This window comes from Pongo pygmaeus, chromosome 8 (assembly GCF_028885625.2).
Source record: "Pongo pygmaeus isolate AG05252 chromosome 8, NHGRI_mPonPyg2-v2.0_pri, whole genome shotgun sequence".
Classification (NCBI taxonomy): domain Eukaryota; kingdom Metazoa; phylum Chordata; class Mammalia; order Primates; family Hominidae; genus Pongo; species Pongo pygmaeus.
The window spans coordinates 133,325,746-133,345,469 of NC_072381.2; the positions used below are offsets into that span (position 1 = coordinate 133,325,746).

Sequence of the window (19,724 nt, forward strand, 5' to 3'; positions counted from 1 at the left end):
CACCCACCTGTGTTTGTGAATAGCATTAAAGTTGTTTCTACAGACTTTGCATGTGCAGTTTCATTATCTTCTGCCTTAAAACACATTAAGGAAACCATTCTCTTCGTCTCCCAAATTGTGAAACATAGTTCCATTTACCTGCTTCCCATGTTTTAAAGGTCATTTGTGATATAAGTATTAAGAAAAAATTTTCCCCCTAAGGAAATTGAGCTCTGCTCAAATGCTGAGGTGAATAAATGCAGCGCTTTTTCCACAAAACACAATCATTCACACGAGCACATGATGTGAATGCCTATTTAGCAATTGTTTCTGTGGGTTTGTTATCTATAGCTGTTTCCTCTTCATTAATTGTTCACATTATTAAAATCTGATATAAAATGCAAACTTTCAAAGAATGTGTTTCTAGATCCAAGGAATTTAGAAAATGTTCACTGTTGATCAGATTTTTAGAAATATATTCAAAGTTAATATTAAGAGTAACTTTGAATAAGTAGGGCTTTAGGGAAGGATGTGACAGAGAACTGACCTTTCAAAGAATGAGCACAATTTGTGACTAAGTACCTCTTTTAAATGGTGTTTAGCAATTGCTTTCTGAATACCTGTCTTGACTGTCCAACAGTAGCTCCATGGGGGCAGATATCCTGGTGAGCACTGTGCTAGCCACATCGCAGATACCCTACATGTATTTCTTAAATGAAAAATATTCTTTCTAAGACAGTGTTAAAAAATAATGAGTAAGAAGGTCATTAATCCCTGATAGCTTCATAAATGAGATATTCTTCTACCCAAAGAGATGCTGCTCTGCAAATCACACCCAGGGAATTCTGCTCCTTTTGGCCATGGTCCCATCAAGACACGCAAGGTGGTCATTTCAGAACCCTATCAGTGTTCAACCTGGGTAACTCGTGAAATAGTCAAGCTCAAAAGATTCTCAAAGTGATTTTCTGGGAAAATATTCTACTGTAAAGAGGGTCAAATCCATTCTGTTGCCTTTAAAAATTTTTCCTGGTTGCCCACTGGCTTCTCATGAAACCAGAAACCAGTTTCATCCAATCTATTCTCAAAGCGCTACCCTACCCCATGCCCGTGTTCCACGTTTGCCCTGTCTCTGACTCAAGGAATGAATGCCTGCAAGCCACGGTGTTCTAACCCATTTCTCCCTCAGTCTCTGGCTGGGCAGGAGCCTGCTGATGGATGACACACTCCCATCACACCTGCCACACCCCGGTCTACACCACAGAAACTAAGGCTGTTGGTTGACATGGTGGTTGCTAGCAATATTTCATTTCCATTTTGACTGAATTCACCACAATCCTATTAAACCAAAAATATAATGTTTAGCCTCTTTAGCATATAGACCACAGGGCTATCATTTTTTCTTTCTCTGATCTTCTCATTTCTATTCTCTTTCTGACCAAAGCCCCATCTTGGAATATCAAAAATGTGTTTGAGGATCACAATAATCACCTTTACCCACCGTTGGGTTTGAATATGCCAGTGACTGAGGGTCCAGAGAACCAAGTCATTTACTCCAAAGTCTCTCTTTGCCTCCAGCACTTGGTCCTGGAAAGGTGAGTTCTGAAACCCTCTGTTCCCAGAAGTCTTCATGCATAGAGTAGAATAAAAATACCTGGTCTCTCCTGAGGGAAATGAGATCATAGGCACTGAAGTGCTTTGAGATACTCAAAGAAAAGAAACATGACACAGCCTTTTATTATTTCAGATCGTGAGACCAGGTCAGAAGGGTCGTTATACTCATCATGATACTACTGCTTTGAATACCACACAGATCAGTGACATTTCTCATTCATTTTCCCCAACCTTGTGGGAAAAACTTTCCAGGAGTACAGCATCAATGAAGAATACAGTGTCACGAAACACGAACGCTGTCACAAATGACAGTCACGTTACCATGCTGAATTGTCCAGAGAAGCTAACCAGTTACTACTCAGGGCTGATGTAAAATAGATGCAACACCAAAATGAGATGAAAGAGAATTCAGAATAAAATTCCGTCCCTTGGAGCATATTCCATTGGCTTTCTCTGCTCCTGCTTCCGCTGGTATCTGGCCTTCTGGTAGAAAATGATGATGGTTACAGTGACTATATTTAGAAGAATGACGAGCAGTATGAGCCAGAACGAGTATCCATAACTGTGGGTCGTTCCTTTACTGGCGGTTGCCGGGTAAAGCATGTGGAACAACTCTTCAGAGAGTTGGTTGGACTGCGTGTTCGCCACAAACAGTATCATGGTCACAAAAACGAAGGATGCTGAAAAGAAAATGGAGTTTCATGCATGGCATGGTGATACAGTTTTTAATGTCACTTATCTTTATGAAACACATATATATGGGAATGTATTCCATATCTACACGGGAGTTTACACTCTTTTAAGCACTAGGGAGAAGGTACAAAATTGTAAGACACAAACTAGATGTCTAGGCATAGAACACTAAAGATTGTGCAGGGCTGTGTAGGACCAACAGCGAATGTGCTGACTCAAACGCTTTCAGAAGTAGTTGTGCAACTGGTCTACCAAACAGTGCACTTCCTAGGTGGTGAATGCAGTAGTGTGCTGAATGAATGAGTGAATAGGACAGTTCAGAGAGAAGCTGTATAAGGAGGTCTGGGAAGAGCTGAGGAAGGACAGGGCATCACAGATGGAAGAAGCCGCCTTAACAGAGACCCTGGGTGGGCAGTGGGCCTGGAGCACCTGGGACTGTGAGATACAAGCTCAGCTGCTGGGGAGAGGTCCCAGGGTCTTAAGAACTGGGTACCAAGACTGGGCTGCCCTGAGAGCCACAAATGCCATCCCAGGAGCTTGAATCTCATGGCATATGATGCCACTGGCAAGAGTGTCTAATCAGGAGGGATCTCCTTACAAAACTCATTAGAGAAGAGAACTTATTGTATGTTTCTGTCTTCCCTTTTTTATTCTTCACAATATCCTCCACTAGAAAACATTCTTTTTTGTTTGTTTTGAGATAGGGTCTCACTCTCCCCTGGGCTCTGAAGTGCAGTGGCATGATCTCAGCTTACTGAACCTCCACCTCCCGGGCTCCATTGATCCTACCACCTCAGCCTCCTGACTAGCTGAGACTACAGGCACATGCCACTATGCTTGGCTAATTTTTTATGGAGACCAGCTTTTTCTATGTTGCCCAGGCTAGTCTCAAACTCCTGGACTCAAGTGATCCACCTGCCTCGGCCTCCAAAAGTGCTGAGTGTGAGCCACTGTGCCCGGCCCTAAAGAACATTCTTCAGTATAGACTTGGGAGAGCCACTTTTGTCTAGTTAAAAGAATGTAGTTCTGGAATCAGAGAGAGCAGGATTGGAAATCCCAGCTAGGTGAACTTGGACAAGTCATGTAGCCTTTCTGAGCCTCATTCCTCATCTTCCAAAGGGAATGAGCTAGAGACAAAAAAAATGTAGATTAGGGATTTTGCGGTTGCCTAGTGCTGGAAGTGGGCTGGGAGGGGGTGATAGCTAAAGGGCATGGGGTTTCTTTTCAAGATGATCGAAATATTCTAAAATTGGCAGTGGTAAGGCTTGCACATGTCTGAAAACATACAAAAAACCATGGAATTGTATACTTTAATGGGTGAATTATATGGTGTGTGACTCATGTGTCAATAAAGCTGTTAAAAGAAAGGTTTTGGAGGATAACGATGCCTATGTTCCAGGACCTGTGATGAGGCCGGTGAACAGGCTCACCCAGTGAGGCCTGATACGCACAGGGGGCCGCCAGGGGATCCTGGCCACGGAAGCCCTTTGAGACTCTGTCTGCCGCCACATACCCGGAACTCAGTGGACAACAAATGTATCCTGCTATAACGCACACCCAGGGAAACCTTCCAAATGGTCCTTCAAAAGGCCTTAATTAGAGAGGTTTTGTATGAGGAGAATGTTTTAAACACTCCTTGATGACAGACCTTCATCCTCAACGTAATGGTTTTATTTCTTAATAATTTGTCCGCACAGAAGCCCTGGCCCTCTGAAGCTCTCCAGGTGCCTCACAGCCTTAATTATCTTTCATTTTCCTCTTGTGAAGTTCCTTATAAAAGCTTAATCATAAAGGGGCAGGATGAATATAGGCTAAATGCTTTTTTCCAGAGCAGACTGCCTAGAACTTTGATTTGAATGGGGAGGGGCCGACACACAGACACAAAATGCAAACCTGAGTCCCCTTTAGTGACAAGATGCCCAGAGCCTCTACCTGCCAGGCTTCTCCAGCCTCTGGGACAGAAGGATTTACAGGGTCTGGAGGAAGCCCCGGGGTAGATGAGGAGCTTCGGAAGGCTCACGGATCCTGGCTTCTGTCCTGGCCTGTGACCATCGGGCCCTGGGACCTCCTGATCAGTTTCCACTCTCTGGGTTCCTCAGATGAGACACAAATGTCTGCAAAGTTCTCTCTGGCTCCAAGCTTCTCGCAGTCGACAATTTTATCCCCTGAGGCCAGGATGCAGCCTCATCAGGTCAGTGTGGTGCAAAGGGTAGGCTGAGGTCAGAGGTCACGGGAACCTAGGAAGTGAGACTGCTGTTTGTCTCCTCAAAGCAGAACCTGCTTCTTTCTATCAGAAACAAGCCAGGAAACCCACTTCCTTCCCTACCCAACATCTGCTGGCCAAGCAGAGGTTGTTCAGAACCAGCCCCTAGGAGTTTGGAGCACTTCCTTCTGGCCCCAGGACTCCCAGAAGTCAGTCTGATCATGCTGTCCCACGGCCATGACCCAAGGCAAGAATTAAGACATCTCTGTATACAAGCCCTTCTGCAGTCTGAGCCTCCTGGAAACTGAGAGTTTCAGTAAGTTCTCCAACCCTCAAAGCTCCTGTGAAGAAAATCAGGAACCCCCAAAGGGCTACTTTGGGCAAAAGTCAGGCCTATCAAAGCGTTAGGGTCAAGAGGCCTCAAGGGGCATTTAGAGGAAGCTAAGCTGTGCTGAGGCTTCTCCCAGGCAGGCATCAGAACGCAATCTGCTGCTTACACATCAACCTCTCAGGTTGTTTTCTGCCCACCTCACAGCCTCCCTCTGTGTGTTAGAACTTGCTCCCGAGCCAGGAAAGGAAGGTGGCAGGAGTTCCCTCTCCGTCCAACAATTCTTTGTGGATAGGAGTAGGCAGGGCTACAGGAAGGCTGTCTGGTCCCTGTTTTTCATGTCTTCCTTCACAAACATGCATGAGGCCTCTGCTATATGCAAAGCCAGCCCATACTTTGCTGCGGAGGAGCAGAGATGTGGAAGCCACAGCCTAGTGGAAAAGGTGGCAGACTTTGAACCCTGAAGGCTGTAGACACAGCAATGCTGAGCCCCTGTTGTTCGGCTGGCGCCACACCTGGCCCTCCACTCTGGTCCTGGCGCCTGTTTTCCCTCCAGGAACGCAGGCTTCCTTCCCCACTCACCCCTGTGGCTGGGGAAGGGCCGACTCCAGCCTCAGCTCCAGGATGGGCAGGTAGCCTTGGCCAGTCAGTGGATGGCTTGGGGAATTGAACCCTGCCAGCTACAGAGATTGGTCAAGGGATGGGAGAAGGGCAAACCAGTGCAAAGTAGCCCAGGACTTTCTCTGAATTTGGAGGAAATAAGTTTTTTTCTCCTGGGGCTGCCACCATCAGCAATGAGCCCAGAGTGGCCAGCAGTCATCTTATCTTCAAGAGGATTGATCCGGCCCATTAATGAATGATGGAGTCAATGCTGGGGATTTCAACAGATGGAGCAATGGCAGGAAACAGTCCTGACGACACGGGCCGAGACCCTGACTCGAGCTGTGCCTGAAGCCACTGCTTCTCGTACTTTCTTAGTTACATGAGCAAAAGTACAAATAATCTATCTCTTTACCCTGGGCATAAGTACCAATTGGTTTACCTTGGTTTGATTGACTGGAGTGAATCATCATCATACAAGTAGCTTAGGCAAGGGCCTCTGGCATTCAGGTGAGTGTATCTGATTTTGTAACAAAGTCCCTTAACCTCTGACACTCAGCTCTGCTATAAGAACGGGAAGCAGTGATATTCATTCTACAGGACTTTTGTGCCTCATCCATAGTGGCTGCCCATTAAATTGGGGGATTCATTTGTTTTTACCCCCAAGTAATAAAAGCACAGAAAGAAAGAGCCAGTAATATATGAATGTGGTTAAACCAGCCTGACCCCAAATCCTCAGAGCTGAGGTGTGAGAATGTAATGTGACCCTTGTCCACCTGTAGTCCTGGCTTAATGCTTTTCCATTTTAAAAAGCATCCCTCACTGTCCTACCTGTGCTGTGCTGGGGCCAGTTTGTACATCTCAACTCCACGTCAGTGATCTCACATTGGGTGTTTGAAAATGGCCATATGGCTGTGTTTACACCATTCCAATCACCAGGGCTTTTTTCTGTTTTTGTTTGTCCCCACTGGAGAGCCAGTTGTTCATATTCCTCAGCACACCTCTACTCCATGGCATGGAGATGCTGGCCTTCTCCAGCCACCTGCGCCTGCCTCGTGGTAAGGATGACACTCAACAGAGGGACAGGATGATGCTGCCCTCAGCCCCTCCTCTGAGGCTTCCTGACATGTCTGATATCCAGAGCCTCCTTCCTGTGCTTCAAAATTTCAGGCCTGTGTTAAAATGCACACCTGGAGCTTACATGAAGCCACCTCAGAAATCATTTCCCTAGGACAGGCTTCATTCCCAAGGTCCAGTTTCAATGGTGGAGAGAGGGAAAGAACAGGAGAAACCTGACTGCCCGGTGGGAGCAAAAGGCCCTGAAGGCAGCTGGGCAGGGCAAAGAGGTACTTCCCCAGCCCTGCTCTGGGCAGATGGGTGGCTGCAGAGCCCTGGAAAAACCCAGTGAAAGCCAGAAGACTGTGAGTCAAAGCTGGGACCCACTTCCCATCTGGGCTCCGTCCTCCCAGCACCACACCCATGAAACAAACAAAATAACCAAGCAACACCACCCAGCAACACCCCAGGCTCACAGGTAACCCACAAAAAAGTATTGCCCCCAGATTCTCTTATGTGCCATTATCTGTGGCTCTGTGGCACGACCATGCAGAGATGTCATGTGTGGAGACCAAGTGGACTCTTGTCATGTGGAGGAGGAAAGAGAAGGAAGTGTGTGCCGGTGTGTTCATGTGTGCGTGTATGCACGTGTGTGTGTGCGTGTGTGTGCATGTGTATGTGTGTGCACGTGTGTGTGCTTCTATATGACACACAGAGCCTAGTTTGGAGTTCAACACATGGCAGGAGCCCGGTCAATATTTTGTTGACTTTTGTGCATTTTGACTTCTTATGTTAGAGTCTCAAAAGCAAAGGCTGGCTTGTTACACGCCTCCTCAACAGTGCATTTAAAACAGAATTCTATTTCCAGAGATGCTTCATAAACACTTTGGACTGACAAAATAAACCCCAGCCCTCAGCTCATGGGAGGTCCTCATAGTTTCCTTGGCGTAAACGTGACTGTGTATGTTCATGCATGTATGAGAGGCAGAGACATGGGGACAAGCGGGATGCAGTTCTCTGCAGAGCACCGAGTCTCACAAGGCCACTCACCGCTGAGCCCGTTCCAGGTGTACACCCCCATCGGCCCCAGGAACGTCTGGTAAGGGTTGCTGATGCTGTTGTAGAAGGTAAACCCAGAGCTCAGCAGCGATGTGATCAAACTCAGGACCAGGAACAGGATAGTCACCGAATGCAGAGTTTTTTGGGAAGAATTATTCAGTATCTCTAAAACTGAAACAATGTTTTGTGAGTGCATAGCACATAATGCAAATACCAGCTCTGGCCTGGCATTCCTCCCCACCCTACCCTCTTAGTTACTTGAGTTAGCAGTTGTTGGATGTCAGTTAGAGATATCAGGAGCCTCCAAGTCATGCAAGAACAAGACCCGCATTCCCCACTGGAGGCTGGTTGTTGAATCAGTGGTTGGATGGGTATAACCGTAACACTACAGATAACTGGATATTTGTCCTGATTTTGCAGTCCCCTAGGAAAGAGTTTACCTTCCTGGATACTGGCAGCAGGGCTGGACAGCCTTCCCATTACTGAGCTCAGGCTCCATCCTTGCCAAGGTGATTTTCACAGTTTCATCAGTGCCCCTGTTGCTCTGAGCACTAACTCGGCTTCCACTTGGAGGCACTCACAGGGTAGGTCACCCTGAAAACCTGTGCACTGTGAGAATCCCACAAGCCCTGTGGCGTCTGGGGTAATTCCATGAGTCAGGGGTGGCATCAGCAGAGAAAAGCCTAAGAAAGGTGACCAGGAAAGTGGAAGCCGAAGGCTGACATAAGAAAATGACTTCCGTTGGTGCAAATTGAGTTGTGGGTCCTACTTCAGACTCCACTTCCCTGGGGCCAGAGAGGACCAGATGCCCAGAGGGCTCCAACGCTGGGGACGGCTGGGAATTCGCCCATGAGTGAGCCTTGCCTCTGCTTTGCAGGGAGAACTCTTCTGAATCCTAACAGCATTGGATGAAATTTGCATATTTCTTAAGTGCAGAGGAGCTCCAGGCATGGAAGGACACTCTTATAAAATGAAGCAAAGGTACCCTGGCTGTCAGTCCTGGGTTCCTGGTTTTGCCTTTCTCGGGCTTCTGACCGCCACTAGCCATCTCCTCCACCTGCTGTTTTGTGGAGGACGCAAGGCCCAGGCACCACAGGGCTGCACTTACATGTAAGCCCAGCACAGCCAAGGGCTGTCACGGTGTGTGAGGCCCTGTGGAGGAGGCCAGCACATTAAATAGTGTTTACAGGGATGTTCCACGAAAGTCACCAGGACATGGGAGAAAGTGATTAGGGAGAAAGAGTTCTGAGTCACAGTAAGGCCACAGCAACATCACTGGGAACAGGTGGGTAAAAACAAGTGAAAGGCTCTTTCTTTCCATTCTGGTTTCTCTGGTCTCCAGGGAGAGAGCCTTGGAGACCTCACATCTTTATCTTGAGCAGCTTTAAAGAACAGAAAGTGAAAAGGCCAGGTAGGATCTCTGGTTTCTGGGCCTAGGGGTGGTATTCCCTCAGCGTATGCCCACAGGTCGAAGGTCAAGGAGTTCCTAATGGAACCAGAGTGTTTCAAAGAATTCAGAATGGGAGGCAGGAGACCCCAGGGTGCTGTGGGCACCCAAGGGAGGGGTCACCAAGTCCCCTCCCCTTTCCCTCCCTGCATTGCTGTAATGATTTAAAAATTCCTTATTATGCTGAGCCCAAATCTGCATCTCCACAACTTAAACCCAGGGGTCCTAATTCTCCTTTGGGAATCATACAAAATTCACTTGCTCCTTTCCTGCCTGGCAGCCTTTCCAAATATTTGAGGAGGGATATAAATCCCAACATGATTAACAGCCCACGTTTCTGGAGTATTCTCTGCTGGATGTGACTACAAAGTCCCTGCCAGCCTGGCCCCCTGCACATACTTTATTCTGACTCTATTTCTCTTTCTCTCTTTTTCTTCTGTTTTTGGAGACAGAGTCTTGCTCTGTCACCCAGACTGGAGTGCAGTGGCAAGATCATCGCTCACTGCAGTCTTGATCTCCCAAGTTCAAGCAAAGAGTCCTCCTGCCTCAGCCTCCAGAGTAGCTGGAACTACAGGATGTGCCACCACGACCACGCTCAGCCAATTTTTTAAATTTTTTTTTTTGAGTTGGAGTTTCGCTCTTGTCGCCCAGGTTGGAGTGCAATGGTGCGATCTCGGCTCACCCCAACCTCTGCCTCCCGGGTTCAAGCGATTGTCCTTCCTCAGCCTTCCAAGTAGCTGGGATTACAGGCATGCACCACCACGCCCGGCTAATTTTGTATTTTTAGTAGAGATGAGGTTTATCCATGTTGGTCAGGCTGGTCTCGAACTCCTAACCTCAGGTGATCTGCCAGCCTTGGCCTACCAAAGTGCTGGGATTACAGGCGTGAGCCACCATGCCCGGCCTTTTAAAAAATTTTCTGTAGGGACAGGATCTCACTATGTTGCCCAGGCTGGTCTCCAATTCCTGAGCTCAAGTGATCCTCCCTCCTTGGCCTCCCAAAGTGCTGGGATTAGAGGCCACCACACATGGCCAGATAGACACGGGGCTCCCAATGAGACCCAACACTCCCCTTGGACAGGAGGACGTCATCACTCCATTTTTGAACCTCTTAATTCTATTCGTTCACTATTGTTTTCTTTTTTGGCTCTTTAATCAGCAGGGTTCTATGAGGAAGAAAAGTTTCCTCCCATTGAACAGAGTAGGCATGAAGGAGATGTGGCCAGCAGCTTGCAATTGGGTGTCCGAGACACAGCCTCAGGGGCTGCTGGCAAAAGGGTCCTGTGGTAAAGACCCTCATCCCGAGTGGTGCAGGTCTCGGGGTGGAGCCTCCTAGACCAGGAGTGGGAGAAGCCCCAGAAGCAGCAATGACAGGTAACCCAAGGGCTCTGGCTGCAAGGGAGAGTGAAAAAGTGCAGGAAAGAAAAGGGGAGGAGAGAGAAAAGGGCAGGAGGAGCGCAATGTGGATATGCCTCACAGCGGTTGGCATGGCCGCATGTCCCTTGAAAACCCATGGGAGAAGGGAGAAAACCAGGAGAAGACTGGGCAAGCCTCAGCTCAGTGGCATGAGGATGATGAATTCACCACCCTGCTCCTCAAGTGGAACTGGGGACTGTGAGCAAAGTCCAGCTCGCACAGGTACAGCCTACTTGTGCTCAATAGTGACTGGACTATTTTGCAATTTCTGCTAGTAACCCATAGAGCGTGGTGAAATTCTCAGCATAGTCTTGGGCTATGCATCCCAGGGAAGGGCTCTAGTGGGGCCTGGGTCACGCCAGCCACTGCCTGTTGCCTGGACGGGAATGGGTGGGGCCTGCTGGGCCTGCCTTCTGGGTAAGTGGGATGTGGCCACCTGGGCTGGGACCTTTTCCATCCCTGACATGAGGTGAAATTTCTTGCCTCTGCCTATTGCTCACTGCAGAGGTGCAGCCGTTGGGGGATTAATAGTGCTACAATTTAGCACACACTTGTTTTGAAAGTAATAGAGGGTGACACTGGAGGAGAGAAGGAAAAAAAGCTACAGCACGTAGGACACACCTGTTCAGGGGGACAGGTCAGAGGCTGCAGATGAGTCACCATAAGAGGGAATCGCTTCCCATTCCACACTCGCCAGCTCCTCCTGGATGCTAAAGGGGAAACTCCAGGATCTATCCCAAAGGTTGCTGGGGACTAAATGAACTCACTCCTTAGCAAAAAAGGAGCTGTGTCCAAGGCCCCTGCAGTGGCTTGCAGTATTTTTCTGCTTTACACACTTAGTAAAAGCTGTTTTTGGGTATTCACTGGTAAATGGTTCACATTCCCTTTTTTTTTTTTTTTTTTCCAGAGTAAATTAGAAAGTGACAATTGAATTTAGTTTTGTTTGTGACTTTTGGTAAGATCTAATAATGTGATTTTTCAAAAGGGAGTCATTTGGGGCCTGTTGACTCATATTTTCTACGTATTAAGGTGGCAATTCATCTTGATTCTAACTGCTGCATTTTAAAATTATCTTCCGGCTTTCTGAATTTCCTGCCACACAGGTCTGACAGCTGTATCTCCGCTCCAGCTCCTGGCTCAGAACTTAGACAATACAAGCTGAAAATTCAGGGAAAGTTACCAAGAATGAAATAACAATAAACTTCCATAGCATCTGACAGCTGCTCTCTGCCTACAAAATTAGCAAACACATTCCGTTCTTTTTCTTCCTTTTAGGGGGCAAGCGTGTGAATCAGGAAAGCCACCTCACAATTGGCACTAATTGCCCCAGGAAAGAGCCAAGAACAACGTGGCCAAAGAGAAGAGCGCCTGGCCTGCAGATCCCGCAGCTGGGAGGCAGAAACATGCTGCTGGGCAGTGGATAATGGGTGCCCATGAGAGCCATCTGGACATCCGGGCTCCCCACGCAGGAAAATGTAACCCTTCAGGCCCCACTTACCATCTGCCTTTTGAGTTCTGGTTTTCTATAAGTCCTCGGACATCAAGGGAGAGCCCGTGGCTTTGTGAGTGGATGAGTGGGAATTACTGTGACTCTCTCCATAAGCACCTGGTCACCAGGGAGCCTGAACAGGGCAGCTCCCAGTGCCCATGGGAGGAGTCATTCTATCAACAGATCTCCAAGTGTGGCCTGGTAGCTCTCCCAGGGAGCCCAGGCTGGTGCCCCAGCCTCTCAGAAAGTTGCCAGGGTTCCTTGGGGAGAAGTGGCCTGAGCTTGGGAGGGCACACTGTTTGTCCTGTCTACTCTCCCCATCACAGTGTGGTTATATCTCTGGGGGCAGATGATGAACCTGCTCTCCAGGAGAATCTCCTTATGTGGACAGGGTAAGTAGGTAGTAAGGTGGGGGATCTTTATGAATTCTGGAGAAATAAACTTCATTTGTTCTTCTCTTTGCAATTCATTAGTTTCTGCAGCAGGTTTATTTTTCTAATTATTTTTAGCCTGGGCTAATGGTGCAATGTTGAGCTCCCCGAGAACACATGGAGGTTGGTGGAGAAAAGAGACTAGTGGGCGGGGGAGTGCCAGATTGGGAGAGACTCCCGCCAGCTGCAGTGGATCCTGACTCGGACACAGCACTGAAAGGCCAGCCAGGAGCCGAGCTTTCCCTCAGTCTGCCTTGCTTCCTTTGCAAGGCTGTCCAGAGCTTTTGCCAATAAATTCATTTAATTTCAAGCAGGCCACATCCAAAGGACTTAAAAAACAATACCCAGTACAGCGATGCCTGTCAATCTAGTGCCTGGCCTTGGTGGGAGCTGGTTGTTGTCAACACTGAATTAGGATCACCTGGGAAGATTTTTAAAAAACGAGCAGGTCAGGGCCTCATCCCGCGGAGATTGCTATTCATTTGGTCCAGGGTGGGGATGCTGCACCTGCATCCCAGGTGATTCTACCTTCCGCTGTAGGAAACGTGACTGCTCAAAGTCCCACATGTCTGCAAACCACACTGTTCTTGGAACTGAGAACAAAGAGTGCAGTGTCACATGAGGAGAAATATCTCTCATAATAAAGTCCAGCCTGGGCTGGTGACACCCTGTCTCTACAAAACATAAGAAAAGTGGCTGGGTGTGGTGGTGCGTGCCTGTGATCCCAGCTACACCAGAAGCTGAGGCAGGAAGATCTCTTGAGCCCAGAAGGTAGAGCCTGCAGTGAGCTATGATCGCACCACTGCACTCCAGACTGGGCGACAAAGCAAGACGCTGTCTCAAAAAAGAAAAGAAAAATCTTGCCGGGTGTAGTGGTTCATGCCTGTAATTCCAGCACTTTGGGAGGCCGAGGTGGGCAGATCACTTGAGGTCAGGAGTTTGAGACCAGCCTGGCCAACATGGTGAAACCCTGTCTCTATTAAAAATACAAAAATTAGCTGGGTATGGTAGTGCATTCCTGTAATCCCAGCTACTAGGGAGGCTGAGGCACGAGAATTGCTTGAACTCAAGAGGTGGAAATTGCAGTGAGCCAAGATGGCACCACTGCACTCCAGTCTGGGTGTGAAGCAGCCTGGGTGATGAAAAAACAAAACAAAACAACAACAACAACAAAAAAACTATCGTAAAAACGTTTCCTGTCAAAATGATTCTGTAAAAAATATGTTCTGGTCAGTGCATAGGCTGAGTAATATTTGAAATGACATTCACAGGAATTCCATGTCCTAAATGTGAATGACTTGTTTTGCCATGATTGCCAGTGTGAGGAAACAGAGCACATTGTGCTTCCGGGACCCTGACCACATTTTCAAAACACAGAGTTAAAGGAATGACTTCTTTTTACATGGCACCCAAGATCCAGAACCGAGAAATAGGTGGGTGGCCACAGTGTGAGCTTACACCTCCTAGCAGCTCATTTTTCAGGATTCTGTCCTCCAACGGGGCTTTGCAGACATGCATTTCCCCCAACTCCCTTGCTTCCATGCAGACCTGCACATACCATGCTCCAGCAGTGAGTGCAGGGCACTGATTTTAGCTGAGGAGGGGTCTTCATCTCACACTGAGTGGTGAGCCCTCCAAGGCCAAGAACCACGTGCAATTCCTTTCAGTATCCTGAGCCCCTTATACAAGCAGCAGCTGCTCAGGGAAGTTTTTTGGAACAGAAATTAGATCTCCAGGACTTTGGGAGTAGCAAAGACAACCTGCTCACAGGTGGACATACAGGACCTGTCACTTTTCATCTGGATGTTGGGCAAACTAGGATGCAGCCAGTCAGCCTGAGCTACCCGCACCCTCCAGTTACACACTGGAGGATTTCCTTACCAGGTCTGAAGGATGATTTTCCCAACAGATTGACCAATGTTGGCTGAATTATTTTGGCACTTTGAAATCAGCTGTCATTGCTTCCTTCTGCTATTTCATTTCAAATCTACAGTCAAAATTGGCTCAATATGATAAATACCATGCAGAAATATAGCAGAGCTTTGCAATAATTATTACTCTTGGGGGACTCTTGATGTGACCTCGCCCTAGCCAAGAAGCTGCTATGGTTAAATTCTCAATTGGAATAGTCAGTCCACCACTGCTGGGCAAGAAAGGGGCATTTATACAGATTTGATTGTACTGCCAATGGTTGGTTTCTGATTTGAAAGAAGCCCCGGGTGGCCATGAGAAACCACAGGAGAGCACCCACGTCTCACTGTGCACACTGCAGGGCTGCTCCCAGGGGAAGCATCCCCGGATCGTTAGCAGCTGAACACCGCAAGTTGAAGATTCCAGTAACATGACTTTCTCCTGTCTGAGAGAACTGCTTACAGGTGTTCAAGCCCAACGATTATTACAGTCATTGGCAATGAAGACCCCCTAGGCTCTGAGAGGTCCTTAGGTGTCAACCAGAGTGACAGTGCAGCCCCTTCATTAATTGGGTGGTGGTTCACCTTCTTCAGCACCAGGAGGTTGGGCAGTGACTTGGGGAAGGTCAGAATGTGGCTCCCCCATAACAAAGACTGAAAGTAGAGATCCAGCAAAGGGAAGGCAAATACTCTGCCTGGCTGTGCTCCCACCTGGGCTGCCACACCTACCTGGCCCTGGGCCCTTTCAGGGCTCTCCTTGACAAGTGCCTGCTCTGGTCCCCTGACATCACCATGCTCACCTGCATACACACAGGGCTTTAGAGCCAGGTCCTGACCCATCCTGGCCTCCTCTGAGTCTCCGTGCATAGAGATAGTTGATGCTTTCTTTGAAGCCATTTGTCTCAAATTGGAAATCAACTGGTTCCAAACAGATGCCATATGGAAACCAAAAAAACTTGTAGGTTTTGTCTCTTACTTAAAATTTCTTAAATGTGTCTGAGGCTTCAGGGCACTTTTTGGTTTTGAAAATGCTATTCACATAACTGAAAGCATGACTGAGTCTTTGAAAGTTGCTGTAAAGCCAATGTTCCCCATCCTTATGGGAAGCTGAGGTTGACACCAGAGGAGATGTCCCTGAAAGTCTATGGCAATGCCAGGGGAGACGCTGCTTTTGCTAACATCTAAATGACAAATGTGTAACTTGGAACATAACCAGGTTGCTTTGGATTTAAGAAAATAGTTTCATTAACCAAGTCATAAACACACTAGAGCTAGAACTTAGAGCTAGTGTCTAGGACTCAAACTTCTTCATGCATTACACAAGGACTAAACATTACATGTGTATAAGGTAGAAAATGATGCATATTTATAAGTCAAAAGGTAATGACTGTATGATACCCAATAATGCCTGTATAATACTTGCATACAACATTGTTCAAAACAAAGTCCATTTAATGTGTTACATAATTTACAAATGTTTTTAAATTCAGAAAACATGAAGGTAGGTATCAAACCTCAAAAGTCAAATAAGTAGCTAAATCAACTTATTATTCTCAATGAACTTTTAATTTTCCTCTATTCAGAGGTGGGCATTATTATACAAGAAATCAGAAAAAAAAGTTTAGGAATTCCTGTCAAATATACAACTAATAAATTAATGGAAATTTAATATAATTTCCAACCATTAGATATTTTGGAGGTAAATTAAAATCAGTTAAAAAATGAACTTGAGAAATAGAGATAATAAATTTTCCATTTTACTCTTTCCTGCATAGATGCCACTTGTGAAGTTCTAGACAGAGGTTGTGGCTCCAACTAAAAACCCAGTCAATACAGTTAAAACATGTGTTCCTACTGGCTATTCAATGCCATATTGCTGCCACATATTTTTACTTATTTACTTGTCAGTCAACTTGGTAGGTATTATTTAAATACAGCCACTGCTAGAATGATATAGACTATTGTATTAATAGACACAAGCAGAACCGAGGAAGCTCAAATAATGACATGGCAAATTTCCAAAATTATGAGTTAGGCTTGTATCTTCAGCCTAACCCAAAACTTACAAAGAAATTGTTTTTGAATGGTTATTTGGCCCAAATATAGAATGACACAAACCTTAATTCAATCTCACTATATCCATTCAAATTAGTTTATCATTTACCTGCAAACTTTTTCTTTGGTTCTGCAAGTCCGTGACTCAATTCTTGATTACTCTCCCCACGAAAAAGTCCGTAAGCGATGAAAATGGTCCCATTTGAAGCAGAGTCTCTAACAGCAATTGTACTGGTGATCCATGCTTGTGTCCCAAGAATAGAGCAAATTACAATGAAGGACCCAAGGCTGGTGAAAAAGCTTGATAAGAACATCAATGTCTTCTTTGTGGTAGGCATTTTCACAGGAAAATAAGTTCTCTAGGACAAAAAAATGAATATCTTCTTACAACACTTTTGGACCTTATCTTTGGAAGTCTAGTATTTAGAAATGGAGTCTAACACTTTGTTGTCAAATATAAAATCTCACTCTTCCTGAGGAAGGGTTATGCTAATAGACATTGAACTCTGAACATGGCCATAAAATTAACAGTAGCTGAACTTTGATCTGGAGTAAGAGGCTGCTATGGTTACAGCCAACCAGCATGAACAAGGGGTGGGCGTGGTCTTCCCAGGGACTTCCTCAATCATGCAATTAATTTGTAATCCTTGGCCAAGTGTCACGGAAGCAAGTTTAGCCTACCATATCACGACAGGAGTAGAATTCCTAAATAATAGGGCGTGGAGGATCTGTATTCCCAAAGCGTTCCTAAGTCTAGCAGACAACAACATGAAACCCCAACTCCTCCAAGAATTATTGGAAATATGTAAACATATACTTCACTATTGTGGACATTTATGTTGTTTCAATTTCACAATTATGACTGAGAAAGAACAACACCCAAATATCTTTAAGCATAAACCTTTTTTCATATCTCCACTTACTTCCTTGCTTAAACTTCTAGAAGTTTGATGAAGTCTGTGGATTTTTCTGAAGTTTTTGCTATACATTGCTCAGTTTCTTTACTGGTTAGTGATTTAACTCTTATAATTGTTTCAAGAGGAATCCTAAGGAGGGTAAGCCTTTGTCAAATGTATCGTGGAGTGGAAAGAGAAAAGCTTACACCTCCTTATGCTTTATACCTCTCTATTTTTAGACTTTATCAGAGAGGTATGGCTTTCAAATTTCCTCTTGATCATATTTGTGTATTATTTAAATTATATCTTGAGAAGTTTCATCTTTATCACCTTTTGGTACTCTGATAGAGGTGGTTCTGAACATTCTTGCTTTTGGTCATTATAGCTGTATCCACTCTGTTGAGTGGTAAATAGTTTATAAATGGTCATTTCTGGACTTTAGAAAAACTCTCCCATTTGGCAAAAAGATCATTTCTTGAGATGATAAATAGACATTCCTAGCATGTTTTCCATACCTCTTTTTACTGTATTCTTTGATTATTTAGTAATATCGTATTAAGTTGGTGCAAATGTAATTGTGGTTTTTGCCATTGAAAGTTACATTTACTTTTAATGGCAAAAAAACGCAATTACTTCATCCTCTACTTTTCTTCATTAACACCTAACTTATTTGTGGAATTGGCTGATCATCTGTCTTTTCCGTTATTGTAACTAGATGACATGCTCCAGGAGGTGGACATGTTTGTTTTGTATACCACTGGATTCCAGGGACTGTCAAAGAGCCTGGCCCAGAGAAGACACTCAGCAAACATTTGTTCAATAAATTATTGGAGATACGTACACACATACTCTACTACTGTGGACACTTATGTTGTTTCTATTTTAAAATTATGATTAAGGAAGAACAATGCATGAACATCCTTATGCATAAACCTTTGTCCATATCTCTGATTATTTCCTTGCTTAGACTTCTAGAAGTGAGTCAAAGTCTGTGAATGTTACTGAAGCTGTTGCTACACATTGCCCAGCTGCTCATTAGAAAAAGATACCAGTCACCCACCATGCCCTTAATACAGTGAAGGTGCACACTTTCCTACATCTTCAAAACATGTATATTATTGGGAAAACTTACTCTTTTTTCCATTTAAGTCTATTTATTTTGACCACACTCTTATAGGGTGGGACAGAATTTTAGTAGTTAGTTCCTTCTTGCCCTGTTCCTACTGAGGAAAATAATTTTGTATTTGTTATTGTATTTTGTATTACATAGGCCTATTACAAAAATGTATTCAAATGTAACGGGCAAGAACAAAGAAGAAAGTAAATATAATAAATAATTTATCCTAGAAGAAGTAATTGTGTTCATAGTTGGGCAAAGACTTTCATACCGATAGCTTTATGTCTTAGCTTCCTGCTGCTATAACTGAATACTTGAGGCTGGGTGATTTATAAAGAATAGAAATTTATTTCTTAAGGTTCTAAAGGATGAGGAGTCCAAGGTCAAGGGGCTGCATCTGGTGAGGGCCTTCATGCTTGTGAGGACTCTGAGTCCTGAGGTGGCACAGGGCATCATGGTGGTCAGACAGCAAGTGGGCTGACAGTGCTACCTCAGGTCTCTCTTCCTCTTCTTATAAAGCCACCAGTCCCACTCCAGAGAAAACCCATTGATCCATTAGTCCATTAGTCCATGAAAGAATTAATACATTCATGAGGGCAGGGCCCTCATAACTCCATTGATTCGTAAAAGTGGCAACTTTCCATACTGCCACACTGAAACTCACCAATATGAGTTTCAGAGGAGACAAACATCTGGTGTAGCACCATGCACACATTTATAATAAAATTGAGTCCTACTCTATGTTCTATTTTATAATCTGCTTCATAAAAATTTCAATAACTTGCCATGGCAATCCTTTCATGTCAATAGATCACATTTACCATTGTACAAAGCAACCACAAATTATTTCTACAAACTCTTTTGGTGGACATTCAGGTTGTTTCCAGCTTTTCACTGCTGTACCCATGATGTGGTGATACTCCTTTTATGTTCGACCTTGCTAACCTTTCTAGGTATTTCCTTGAGATAAATTCTGAGAAGGAGAATTGTTGAGTCAACCAAAAATATGTGTACACCAGCTGAAAGTGTGTCCCAATTTAAATTCCTACCAACAGCATTTTGCATTAGAGTCCCCAATTTCCACAGCTTCCCCACAGCATAGTATTGCTAGTATTTTTAATCTTTCACAAGCTGGGAGACAAGAAGTAGCTTGTTGGCATTATTTGATTTTTACATGTCAGAGTTACTATATTCTAATAAGCTTATTATCCATGTGTATTTTTACTGACATAGTTTTCTGTTTATGATGTTGGCTCATTTATTATATAGAGAGGTTTTTTATTTATGATTTTTTGTACAGAAAAGATAGTAAACCCTTGTCAGTTCTGTGTATCTTGTGGATATATATATGTATACTGAAATATATTCATTGAATATATTTATTCATTTTATTTGCATTTCAATCATATTTATACATTTATACATTTTAAACAT

The 19,724-nt window shown here is 45.0% G+C and overlaps 1 protein-coding gene across 2 annotated transcripts in view; it reads right to left on the reverse strand.

Annotated features, from left to right (window-relative positions):
- Positions 1-1,688: 1,688 nt before the first annotated feature.
- CLRN3 (clarin 3) overlaps positions 1,689-19,724 on the reverse strand; it is a 29,031-nt gene continuing 10,995 nt past the window's right edge. The window contains exons 2-4 of one of the 2 annotated variants that reach the window (XM_054435818.2): positions 16,387-16,636; positions 7,521-7,700; positions 1,689-2,270 (exon numbers count right to left, since the gene is read on the reverse strand). In XM_054435818.2, the coding sequence (XP_054291793.1) occupies positions 1,999-2,270; positions 7,521-7,700; positions 16,387-16,615 (681 nt within the window). In that variant the 5' untranslated portion in view covers positions 16,616-16,636 and the 3' untranslated portion in view covers positions 1,689-1,998. Of the gene's footprint in view, positions 2,271-7,520; positions 7,701-16,386; positions 16,772-19,724 lie in introns of those variants that run through there. The other variant, XM_054435819.2, reaches the window with a different exon arrangement.